Source organism: Pelophylax lessonae, assembly GCF_965119305.1.
Source record: "Pelophylax lessonae genome assembly, chromosome: 13".
Classification (NCBI taxonomy): domain Eukaryota; kingdom Metazoa; phylum Chordata; class Amphibia; order Anura; family Ranidae; genus Pelophylax; species Pelophylax lessonae.
Window position 1 is genome coordinate 125,532,265 of NC_138780.1, and position 13,888 is coordinate 125,546,152.

At 39.9% G+C, this 13,888-nt stretch overlaps 1 protein-coding gene across 11 annotated transcripts in view; it reads left to right on the forward strand.

The window, feature by feature from the left end:
• The window catches only part of SMOC1 (SPARC related modular calcium binding 1), a 321,506-nt gene that overhangs the window by 248,726 nt on the left and 58,892 nt on the right, over positions 1-13,888 (forward strand). For all 11 annotated transcript variants that reach the window (XM_082242604.1, XM_082242601.1, XM_082242606.1 and 8 more), the window contains one exon: positions 4,976-5,056. In XM_082242604.1, the coding sequence (XP_082098730.1) occupies positions 4,976-5,056 (81 nt within the window). The remainder of the gene's footprint in view (positions 1-4,975; positions 5,057-13,888) is intronic.

Below are 13,888 nucleotides of genomic sequence, written 5' to 3' on the forward strand. Positions count from 1 at the left end.
TGCCGCGATGCCAGCGTCACACTGATTGGAACAGTGCCATTGTCTGCAATAGGCTGCAATTTGTCATGTGATTTTACCTGTCAAATCGCATGACAAATCGCTCCAATGTGAATGAGGGCTAGAAATGCGACAAGGTATCATTAGGATTGGAATAGAGGAAAAATCTTTCCAAAAGGAACAAGGGCAATAACTTTAAAAAAAAAAAAAAAAAAACCTTCTAAGTCTTCCATATTCTATATAAAAGTTTTTTGACTGAAGTTATGCTTTAGGTGACTTTCCCATTATAAAAATCACTTATCATGCGCAAAGATAGGTGTTATTGGCACAATATTCATCCAATCGACACTTAGGGCTTAATTTACTAAACACAAATAGACTGTGAATTTTTTAAATGCAGTTGCTTCAAAGCTTAGTAAATGAGGGAGAGCTCTGATGATTTCCATCATCCAATCATGTGGAAACAAAAATGCTGTTTTTTTTTTGTTTTTTTTTTAATTTTCCTTGCGTGTGATTGGGTGTTCTTTGTAAAGCGAAGCTTTACCTTATTTACTAAGCTCTGGAGCAACTGCACTTGCAAAAGTGCACAGTCTTTTTGCCTTTTTAGTAAATCAACCCCATTGCACCTTGAAACTGAGGGTGAGATTGACCACCCTAACCCCATGTCAAAATGTATTTGTTCACAAAACTACTGAAACCTGCTCAAATCTGACATTAAATTGCTTTGAGTTGCTGCACATCATTTCTCTTTAGTATCTGCTTAGTCACCAATTATATTAACACTAGCTGGTTGCCACTGGAAGAATGGAGCACTTATTGCTTATTTAGGGCAACACAGGGATTTCTTGCTTTGTAAATGCTGGTAACTAAAGACATTACTAAAAAGAAAAAGAAAAAAAGAATTTATTGGATATTTGATGCCATGGAGTAAACATGCTCATAACTGCTTTGATCTATACTTGCCAGGCTGATCATTACAAATTGATTATGCTGTAAAAGCCACATTGTGTACAATTTGCTCACAGCTGAATTTTTGTGTTCTGAACAGTCAGCACTACTCTATACATTTCTGCAGAGATCCCCCCCCCCCCCTCCAAATGTCATTGGATTTCACTTATGGCAGAGACAATCACTTCATAGTCCAGATTATGGGACTGCTGAACTATCCTTAATCTCTTCATTTAGAAAGTTGTGATGAACACCTGTTTCTTGTTTGATTTCTTTTCACCACTTGATGGTTTCCAAAAGTGACAATGACCCAAGGGTCAGCAATTTCCTGTTCACAGCACATGGGCAGGTTCAATCCGCTGCTCAGGAAATCGCCTCCCTCCAGTTCAGGTCACATACAATGCACAATACACACACACAGTTGTGTGGCATGGAAGCATAGAGCTAATGGTGTGCATCTTGTCTGAGATGTCTTTTAGGCAGTGTCTGCAGAGCCAATTCTGTTACTATTCTTTTAGCAATAATAAGAAATTTGTATCAGTTTACAAGATAGCTGCAATCCCCTATTTATCTTGAGACCAAATCCTGTAGTAATAGAAAAGGATATTCATCTCCTGTAATCCCTTCGTAAATAACACTCGGGCCTTCATTAGTTTGCAGTGGTCAGATGTCAGGCCATAATATAATAATTTGCTTGCAGGAACGTTGTATTTTTTGGTCACCTAACAATTTCAGGGATTACCTGAAGCTGATTTCTTAAAATTACAGTGGTGGGGTTTTATTTCCTTTTCATTTTTATGTCCAGGACTAAAAAAATATAATTTGTAAAAATATTTTTCATTAGTCGGGTTTACCTGAATGATTGCATTACTAAAATGCATTCTCACTTTTAGTCAGCAGCTTTTTCTCTTCGTTTTCACAAATTTTCCAGCTTCTCCATACCTCCTGCTGAGTAAGGTCTGTTGTTTACAGAGCTCAATGACTCAAGGTGAATTTACTCACACAAGTGCATCTCTGTCTGAAGTTTATTTGAGAGAAATCTTACCTAAAAGGAGATAACTACCACTGTGATTTTTCTTTAGATAACCTGCAGTGCCCCCAGACAATCCTTTGTAATGTAGTATTTTTTGGTTAGGATTGTTTATTTGATTTTGGATTAATAAAGATTGTTAGTTTACATGACATGTAGTAAATATTGGTGTGTGATCAAATCATTGGCATTCTTTGTTAAAGCTGATCTCCGGGATAAACTAACATTGTTTAAATACAAGAGGCCAGAGTTGTATAAAGTACTCGAAACCCATACTTGAGTAGAAGTGGAAGTGCTCAATCAAAAAGTGACTTGAGTAGAAGTGGAAGTGCTCAATCAAAAAGTGACTTGAGTAGAAGTACTAAAGTATTCAACATTTTTTGTACTTAAGTATTGCACGTAGTTTTTTTAAAAATGTTGCTTCTCAAGTACTGAAAGTAAAAGTACCAGTAGTTTTGAAAAAAAATTGCTACTCAAGTACTGAAAGTAAAAGTACAAGTGCTGTGTTATGTAGTTATTAAAGAAAGAAATCAAAAGTTTGAACATCATATTGTTTTTTATCATTTCAAATGCAGCTTTTATTTATACATACAGTAGCATTTATTTTCGTATGCGCTGATAATACACATGTTTTGAGCTTCATGAAACCTGCCATCTACTGTTCTGGCAGTGGTAATTTTTATAATTGTAACGAGTAACTATGCAGCACAAAAAAAAAAAATATCGGAGTAGAAGTATTGAAATCTTTGAAAAAATGTAGTGAAGTAAAAGTGGAAGTAGGAGAAAAAAATTCTACTCTAGGAAAGTACAGATACCGCCTTTCGGTACTTAAGTACAGCAGTGAAGTAGTTCTACTTAGTTACTATACATCTCTGCAAGAGGAACGTGCATTCTTACTTGATTCTTGGTGGGCTTTGTGTATTTTTTCAGATCTGTGCAGCAATACTGCATCAAACTTTGGGGACGATTTACTAAAGTCAAATTTACTGTGTTCTTTTGAAAGTGCAATTGCTCCAGATCTTAGTAAATGAGGGTGAGCCCTGCTGACTTCCATTATCCAACCATGTACAAGCAAAAATGCCGTTTTTAAATTGTCCTCGCATGTGATTGGTTGTCATTTGTAAAGTGAAGCTTTACCTCATTTACTAAGCTCTGGAGCAACTGCACTTGCAGAGTGCAACTGCACCTTCAAAAGTTCACAGTCTATTTGCCTTTAGTAAATCAGCCACTTTGCCTCTGTTCAGGAGCTTCCTGCAATAAAGACTGGTCACTGCTCCTCTTGAACTTCTTGCAAGTGTGACTAGTCTTGTGTCTAACCTCCCACCCCCTGTAGTTTTCTGCAAGCAACTTGTAGTAGGGGGGCCTGATGTGTCCTTCCCACAACTCTGCGTTCTGCACAAATGATGTATAGCAGTGTGATGAGGTCTCTGCTACTTTATACATTTAAATCAAACAAGTGAACTTCCAGTTTTACTAGTATGTCTGTGGGTAAAATACTTTTAATGGTTATTGGGTGCCTGCATGAGAACAAACATAGCTCTATGTCATTTGGAGAGACTGTGGAACCAAGTCTATTTGTCCCTCTTTCTTCCATAGTTTTCTTTTTTGAAGCCTATTGTATAGACTTTTATAACAAATGAACTATTTAACTACCAAATCTGTTATACTCCACACTCTTCATCCTGTATAATATAATAATAAATCGTAAAAAAAAAAAATAATAATAATAATTTGTGGATTTAAGCAATCATTTTCGTGTAATTATTTGTGGGTTTTGTTTCTGAGAGGCGTATCCTTTGCCTACATATTTTATACTAAAAGTTGCCCCTGGTCATCTTCATGGTAAAGTTGGGAAGTAGAAAATTGGTAATCTAGGCAATACAAACCTATGTTAAACTGTATTTTGTGGGACTAGAGGGTGATTAGAACCTCTGCCATGATTTTATTGCTGTCTGTGTGCCCATTGGTTAGATTTATTCTCTCTTTTTGTGCTGGTGACTATTATTATTGAGACAAAAAATTCCTAACAATTCCAAAAAAATTCAGTCTTAAGAGGAGGTGAAGGAGACCCCTCTAATGTTGATGAAGGTACTTGTCTAGGAGGTATTTGGGCTCACTTTGGAAACATTTTCTCTTGGACCCCTTTCACTCGGTGCAGTAAAACCAGGCAGTTGAGGCCTTTTTTTAATGCACCTCAAAACCTGGCAATGCCTCCTAGATGGCCTATCCTCATTGTCATGATGCACAGGAAAAAAAGTAGGGCGTGATGCGTTTAGCAGGAAATGCCACCTGCCAACACGCCCTGTGGAAGTGAATGGGGCAGTGCAGCAACTGCTTCTAATGGATGTGGTTGCAGTGCAATAAAGGGGGATTTAGGTGTAATATCTCTCTGCAAGTAGCTGTGAGGGACATGCTAACCAGAGGCCAGCTGCTGCTGATAAATGGATTCACCATGGATTACGAGTCAGCACCATTGTCCATGTGAAAGGGGCCATACTCTCTTTTGTGACAACAGCACAGAAATGAAAGAAAAATTGTCCCAGTTGAATACAGATAGTAAACAAATAAAAAAAAAAAGACTTCACATGAGTTTAACAGTTTCAATCATGCCTTCCCTTTCCCTTCTTTGCCCAAGGCCTTACATATTAAGTTCCTCCAGTCTCTCCATTTTACTCATCAGGCCTTGTACCACTTTAGTTGTCCGTTTCTACTTGCTCTAACCTATCAATATCTTAATGTAATTGGGTCTCCAGGACAGGACACGGTATTCTCAATGAGGTCTACAGATTTATTTAGTTGAATCATCGCACTTTTATAGTGTAGGCACAAATCTTTTGGTATGGCTGAATAACACATATATTAGAAAATAATAGTAAGTAGGTTTATTTCTGATGTTATAAAAATAAATTGAAGTGTGAATATGTGATGATGTTTTGGTTATAGATCGTGAAATAAAATATGATATATACAATATATATCATTTATACTCTTGCCTTGTAGATATCACTGCACCAACCTTATGGATCAAGCACCTTGTTATCAAAGATGCCAAGCTGAATGGCTCTAGCATGAGGCAGCCAGGTATGTATTCTTTATGATGGAAAATATTTTTTGCTGTTTTTTTTTCTATTTTCATATATATATATATTTCATTAAAAACTTCAAAGGAGTTCTTATCTTTCCCTACTCTATCTAAAATGGGAAAGAAAAAAACTTGGCTATACATAGAGTTTATGTATGCGTCTAATTAAAATGTATGTAAACCCATAATCTATTATTTAGTATGTTAGATATCATGTCTCATTATATACAGCAAAGCATTTTTTATAAATCTATTGCAAAGTTTCTTACAAAGATCCTGCCAGTAATATCACTTCCTGTAGCATGCTGTAGTTGCTGCCTTGAAATTGTCAGCCTGTTTTGTACAAGCCTTCAGTTGCCTTTTGGGATGCTTATTAGGTCTAGCAGAGATATAGTCCAACGGTCAACTAATGGCACTTTTCCACTGCAAGTACCGGCTCGGCTCTACTCGGCCCTGCTTGGCCCTCTTTGGCCCGGTTTGCTTTTCCACTGCTGGTACCGCATGGTATGGTGTTGGAACGGTTCGGTACGGTACAGTATGGTTTGCTTTTCCACTAAAGTAGTACTAAAGTTAAGTGGGTGGGATAACAACGGGGTGGGTGGGATTCTCTGACCAATCAGTGGCTAGTAGTGACTGCATGCAAAGGATTGTGGGATATGGTACCAGTTATGGTACCTGTTGGAACCACAATCGAGTAGGTACTGTTTTTTCAGAGCCGTACCGTGCCGTACCGTTCGGTTCCATGCAGTGGAAAAGCGCCGCCGTACCGTACCGAACCGTTCCGACACTATACCATGCGGTACCAGCAGTGGAAAAGCACAAAAGCGTGCCGATCTGTTCGGTTCCATGCAGTGGAAAAGCGCCATAAGGGAGCTCACATAGCAGGGTGACAACATTGCTGTTAGTCACAAAGCAGTGGCTTAGCATTGTCAGCCTGCAACAGGAAGTGTGATTACTGGCAGGTTCTCCAAGTATGAAAGATTGCAACAAATGCACAAAAAAAATTGCTTAAGAATTGAGTTTACTGTAAGGCACGGTGCCAAACATACTGCAAAATAATTTAGGATTTACATACACTTTACAATGTATCCATATACTCTTTGTGGGACTTTCTTTGTCTTCTTTATTTTCCAAGACCATAAAGTTTATGTTTCCATTAACATCAACAGTTTGCTTCTTGAATGAAGTGCAGTTTGACACCCATTCCTCATCCTAATTGAAGCTGACAGTCGCAAAACCATGAATAAAATTACGGCAGTAGCCAGACAATCCATTTCATGAAAACTTGCAAAGTACACAAGATGGTGGGTGGGAGGATACATGCCAATAATCTTCTTGTATCCATTGGTGCTGAAAGCCACATGTGGCTGTAAAAATAAATGACAGAGTCTTGGCAGGGATTGACGGACAACTGGGAAAGAATTTGGTTTTTCTCCCCTTCTACCTGAATGAGAGAGAGAGACTAAGAAAACAGATGACTTAAGTAGTGTCAGTGATCCCAAGAGAAGCATTTGGGGAATAAATTTAGCTGAGTAGAGCAGAACTAGCTAATAAAACTCTTTTGTAAGCTTTTTTATTCTTTGTTTTTGAATATTCGCTTAAACATATACTGGAAATATACTATAAATATATTAAGAAAACAGAAGATAAAAAATGTAAATATATGTGCAGATCAAATCAGTAAGTAATATATACGTATTCTGGTACAGTATACAGTTTCAATGGGGGATACTCAGCACTCACAGACTGGAAAAAGTGAAATTAAAATACCATCTTTATTAAATCTTCCATAAAAGCAAGGATGGCAAAATGGTGACATTTTGTCAATTTTGGGCATAGTGCTCAAGTAACCATTAACCTGGAAGCTTGCCTTAAATAATAGGGCTTTCTAAGTTGTTGCCAACAGAGCTTTAAAAATCTTGACATTATTTAAAAAAATATTAATAAAAAATATCCAGCCTTTTGTAACAATATAACAGTAACTTAGTTGATCAGTTTGATCATATTGTTCTTTCAAGACAGTACAGTAAAACCTTGGATTGAGAGTAAATTGGTTTGAGAGCGTTTCACAAGACAAGCAATTTTTTTTTTAAAACTTTGACTTGATAAACAAGCAATGTCTTAATATACAAGTAGCGTCACTTCACAACTGAGTTTAAAAGAGGTGCCTCTAAGTGTAGCAATATGATAACATTTAATGAAGATACAACATTTAGCAACTCACATGGTTGATGATTAAAACAGGCCCATCTAAGTATGCAGGCATCCAGGTTAAAGCTGTCCACATAGACCGTCCTCCGCACCACCATCAACGTCATACCTTCCATGCTGCACTCCACTAGCGCATCAAGCCTTCGCTTTCAGATCGCTCTACTGCAGGGTAGTCTTCCCGGTCACGACTGCAGACTGACGACGATGAGAGCCGATGGTGAGGAGCATGGTCTATGTGGACAGCTTTACCCCGGATGCCTGCATTCTTAGATGTTCCTTTATTAATAATCAACCATTTGAGTTGCTAAATGTGGAACCTTCATTAAATAAACCATATTGCTACACTTAGAGGTGCCTCTCTTCTCTTTTATACTCTGTAGCTCCTGCTGGATTTTTCTTTTAATCCCCTTGTGGAGGCTGCCATTTGTGGATGGCCATTTTATGGTTACACAACCTATCACATTGCTATAATCTTTTTATATGGACTATAAGCTGAAGGAATTATGAATAAATGGTTGTGGAACGAATCATCAGAGTTTCCATTATTTCTTATGGAGAAATGTGCTTTGATATAAGAGTGGTTTAGATTACAAGCATGTTTCTGGAACAAATTATGCTCACAATCCAGGGTTTTACTGTATTTGGCTTGCGATTACAGAGTGATGGAATTATATGGGTTCTAAAATTATGCACAGACTTGTCGACATAATGCAATACAGGCAGCATGGTGTAAATAAAGTGGTTCTAAAAATAGAAGGCTATTTACCTTAATGCATTCAATGCATTAAAATAAAAAACTTTCTGAGGTAATTTCCCCCCAGACCACCCCCCCTCCCCCCCACTTACCTGAGTCTGATGTCAATGTCAATTGAACGCTGTGCCAGAGAGCCGACTCTCTCTGATCTCTATGTTTTCACTGGACATGGATGCAGCAGCTCCTGTCAGTCACAGCCTATGAGGAGGGGGCGGGGCCAAGCCAGGCTTTGTGTGTCAATGGACGCACAGAGCCCAGCTCAGGATCAAGCCTGCACCCAAAGCAAGCAGCTTGCTATAGAATCACTCATAAGGGGGAGGAGCCAGCAGTGCCAGCGAGGTACCCCAGTAAAAGAGGATCGAGGTTGCTGTGTACAAAACTATTGCACAGAGCAGGTAGCTATAACATGTTTGTAATTTTTTTTTTAAATAAAAAAATGTTTTCTTTTACAATCGCTTTTAAGCATGACTAAACCCAAGAACAAAATGTTATACATTGCAATCTATCAGTCCTTAGATGTTGTGTCTGCTTTCATTTTCTTTTTTTAGTCCAAAAACATTTTTAGCAATTACACAAAATACCTGTTGTTCTTGCCAGAAATTTACCTCTCACTTTCTGTGAGCTGAACAGAAAACAATGTTATATTTTTTTGTGTAAAGTTATCTTTTCCCATATAATAAATACACACAAAGGCATACACGTAAGATGTCCTGTCTGTGTGGCAGTGAGGGGTGACCATAGCCACCCAGGGACAGTGTGTGTTATTCCCAAGATTACCAGGTATAAAAATAGCCTGAAAAAGAAAATGAATACAGACATCCCATCTATGGCCTAGTATCCTGCAATATAATACATGTTTCTTTTGAGTTCAGATATACTTTAAGACAAATAATGATGGAAATGCAAAAAACAATATAGCAATGCAGTGCTAAATTATGACAGTCTAAATCAGTGGGCTCCAAACTATGGCTTGAGGGTTGAATGTGGCCCTTGGCTTGCATTTATCTGGCCCTTGGATTATTTTTCCTTCCACTGATATGAGGCATTATTCCTCCCACTGATAACAATGAGGTTGCACTATTCCTCCCAGTAACACCAAGGATGGGGCACTATTTCTCCCACTGATACCAACAATGGGGCAGTATTCCTCCCAATTACACCAAAGATGGGACTCTCTTCCTCCCCCCACTGACCACCATGTCTGAGGAATTGTTTAGTTCCTCTGACGCCAGAAATGTTTTGCTTCCACTGGCCACAGTCTGAAGCACAGTAAATTGGCTTTTTTTTAAAGGTTTGGAGACCCCTAGTCTAAATAATAGCAGATTACACAGGATATGCAATTCATACCAACAGATTATAAGGACTTCTTGTAGTTACTGAAGATAATACAGCCATGAACATGGTTCTCACTTCAGTCCTTTGCTTGTTGGTCAAGCACAGGTGTTAGCATGCTGCAAATACATAGGACGTTTTGGTGTCAATTGGTAAATTCTCATAACTGCAAAAGCCACAGATGCATAGATATCAGGAAAATGAATTATGAAACAGCTGCAATGCTTTTATTGTGGCTTTCTGTTTTTAATTCAGTCCTAATTTGCTGAGCTCTTGTATTTAATGGTGCTAAGTCTTACACACACATACATAGTAGGGGTAATATTCATTTCTAAATGAAATTAAAATAAAAAATAGTACATTTAATTTTATAGTTTCAGAAGTGGGAGCTGTGTGAAAAAATCATCAGGCTTTCTGCTTTGATTTCATTGTGCATATACATCAGATGCCTGCATACCTTCTTAACCGCTTCCATACAGAGCAGTTTGACACCCTTCCTGCCCAGACCAATTTTCAGCTTTCAGCACTCTCACACTTTGAATGACAATTGCTCGGTCATGCTACACTGTAACCAAACAAAATTTTGATCATTTTTTTCACACAAATAGAGCTTTCTTTTGGTGGTATTTGATCACAACTGGGGTTTTTTTTTTCGTGATATATGCAAAAAAAGAGCAAAAACTTTGAAAAAAAAACACTTTTTTTTAGTTTCAATTATGAAATTTTGCAAAAAATAAATTTTTCTTCATACATTTGGGCCAAAATGTATACTGCTACATGTCTCTGGTAAAATTAACCCAAATTAGTGTATATTATTTAGTCTGTGTGAAAGTTATTGAGTCTAGAAGCTATGGTACCAATTACTGAAAATTGATCACACCAGATGTACTGACTGCCTATCTCCTTTCTTGAGGCCCTGAAATGTCAGGACAGTACAAATACCGACCAAATGACCCCTTTTTGTAAAGTAGACAGTCCAAGGTATTTAGTAAGAGGCATGGTGAGTTTTTTGAAGTTGTAATTTTTTCCCACAATTCTTGGGAAAATGAAGAAAAAAATGTTTTTTTCTTTTTTTTCCCACAAAGTTGTCAATTTATAAGCTATTTCTAACACATAGCATGTACACAGCAAAAATTACACCCAAAAATACATTCTGCTACTCCTTCCGAGTATGGTGATACCACATGTGTGAGACTTTTACACAGCCTGGCCACAAAAAGAGACTCCACGTCCAAGAAGCACATTCAGACGTTCTAGGAGCATAAATACACATAAAACTTTCTTACTACCTATCACACTTTTCAAGGCCCTAGAGCACCAATACAATGGAAAAGTCCACAAAATGACCCCATTTTGGAAAGCAAACACTCCAACGTATATTCTATGAGGCATTATGGGTCGTTTGAACATATCATTTTTTTCCACAGGTTTTTGGAAAATGTGGGAAAAAAATGAAAACTTTTTTTTTTTACACAAAGTTGTCAATTTATAGGATATTCCTAACACATAGCATGTACACAGCAAAAATGACACCCCAAAATACATTCTGCCACTCCTCCTGAGTATGGCAATACCACATGTGTGAGACTTTTTCACAGCCTAGCCATATAGAGGGGCCTAACATCCAAGGAGCATCATCATGCATCCTAGCCACTTGCCTAGGCCTATTTTTGACATTTGGTGTTTACAAGCTAAAATCAGTTGTTTTGCTAGAAAACTGCTTAGAACCCCCAAACATTATATATTTTTTTTTAGCAGAGACCCTAGAGAATAAAATGGAGATTATTGCAATATTTTTTATCACACCGTATTTGCGTAGCGGTCTTCCAAACGCAATTTTTTTGGAAAAAATTCACTTTTTTTAATTAAAAAATAAGAAACCAGTAAAGTTAGCCCAATTTTTTTCCATAATGTGAAAGATAATGTTACGCCGAGTAAATAGATACCCAACATGCCATGTTTCAAAATTGCGCACGCTCACGGAATGGTGACAAACTTTGGTACTTAAAAATCCCCATAGGCGACCATTTAAAAATTTCTACAGGTTGCCATCTTTGAGTTACAGAGGAGGTCTAGGGCTCAAATTATTCCCCTTGCTCTAACGATCGCGGCGATACCTCACATGTGTGGTTTGAACACCGTTTACATATGTGGGCAGGGTTTCTGTATGCATTCGCTTCTGCGCGCGAGCTAACGGGGACAGGGCGCTTTAATTTTTTTTTTTTTTTTTTTTTTACTATTTATTTTATTTATTATTTTTTATTTTTACACCGTTTAAAAAAAAAAAAAATGATCATTTTTATTTCTATTAAAAGAAATGTAAATATTCCTCGTAATAGAAATAGGCACGACAGGACCTCTTTTTTGTGAGATCTGGGGTCAAAAAGTCCTCACATCTCACAAGTACACTAAAAGATAGAAAAAAAAAAAAAAAATAAAATAATTATAATATAAAATGAAAAAAAAAAAAGGACCTTTAAACCGGTTGCTAGGCAACAACATTTTCTGTAGCTCCGGTCCTCCAAGACCATAGAGTCAAGTGAGGGCAAGCTTGCCCTCACTCGACATCCTGTCTGTGAGGATTCGGGACCGGATCGTTTTCCCCGCTGCCGGCGGGTCCGGTAAGCGGGGAAAAGGACCGGAACGCGTCGGGAGGGGGGGCGCCTCTTCCGCCATCCCGGAAGGGTGATCCCACGGCAAATCCGCCACTGGGACCACCCTTATCGGAAAGCCAACCGTCCACCGTTTAAAAAAATACCAGGGTTATGGCAGCTATCTGCTGCCATAACACCGGTATTTAGGTTTAAACGGAGGACGTATATAAACCTTTTTGGACTTGGACATGGTGGCTGTATGAAGGGTGACAGGTACTCGGGTACTTTGTTGGGCAGGTGACAGGTACTCTGGTACTGATGAGCAGGTGGCAGGTACTCGGGTACTCCGATAGGCAGGTGACAGGTACTCGGGTACTCTGATGGGCAGGTGACAGGCAGGTGATAGGTACTGATGAGTAGTACTCACTGACTGATAGGTGATAGGTGATACTGTACTGATGGGTACTGATGATCAGTACTGATACGTGATAGGTACTGATGAGTACTGATGAGTAGTGATGGGTACTGATGAGCAGGCGGCAAGTACTTGGGTACTTCAGGCGTCAGGTACTCTGATGAGCAGGTGGAAGGTACTCGGGTACTCTGATGGGTAGGTGACAGGTACTCAGGTACTCTGATGACGGGTACTCCGTTGACAGGTACTCAAAGTACCCAAGTACCTGTCATCAGAGTACCCGAGTACCCGTCATCAGAGTACCCGAGTACCTGTCATCAGAGTACCCGAGTACCTGTCATCAGAGTACCCGAGTACCTGTCAGAGTACCCGAGTACCCGTCATCAGAGTACCCGAGTACCCGTCATCAGAGTACTCGAGTACCCGTCATCAGAGTACCTGAGTACCCGTCATCAGAGTACCCGAGTACCCGTCATCAGAGTACCCGAGTACCTGTCATCAGAGTACCCGAGTACCTGTCATCAGAGTACCCGAGTACCTGTCATCAGAGTACCCGAGTACCCGTCATCAGAGTACCCGAGTACCTGTCATCAGAGTACCCGAGTACCCGTCAGAGTACCCGAGTACCTGTCATCAGAGTACCTGTCATCAGAGTACCCGAGTACCTGTCATCAGAGTACCCGAATACCTGTCACCAGCCCATCAGAGTACCCAAGTACCTGTCATCTGAGTACCTGATGGGCTGGTGACAGGTACTCGGGTACTTTGATGGGCTAGTGACAGGTGCTCTTTATTGGGGGGGGGGGGCAATCAGTGTGTTTGGGGTGCACTGTAGTTGGTAACTAGCTGTTACCACAATCTCCTCCTCACACAGGATCAGTGTGTGAGGAGGAGAACACGGTGACAGCTAGTTACCGTGTTCTCTGTTGACATTTGTGACCGGCTGTGATTGGACACAGCCGGTCACGTGGTAAAGAGCCAATTTCATTGGCTCTTTACCTAGATCGGGGATCGACTCTGTCCGAGGGACGAGCCTCGTCCCCGATCGCTGCTCTGCGCGCCCCCGGGGGCGCGCATTGCAGAGAGAACGAGCGGCTCGTGCTGGAGCCGCTCATGTGATCGGCTGTGATTGACACAGCCGATCACGTGGTAAACAGCCAATTTTTATTGGCTGTTTACCTTGATCAGGGATGGGCTATGTCCGAGGGACGAGCCTCATCCCTGATCGCGCCGCTGCGCGCCGCCGGGGGCGCGCAGTAGCAGCTAGAACGGGCCGACGTCATATGACGGCGGCCCGGATCTAGACAACCACTTTGCCGACGTCATTTTACATGACTCGGTATGGAAGTGGTTAAAGCAGACCTATGGCACTTTTCCACAGCAAGTACCGGCTCAGCTCTACTCGGCCCTGCTTGGCCCGGTTGGCTTTTCCACTGCTGGTACCGCATGGTACGGTGTTGGAACGGTTCGGTACGATACGGTATGGTTTCCTTTTCCACTAAAGTAGTACTAAAGTTAAGTGGGT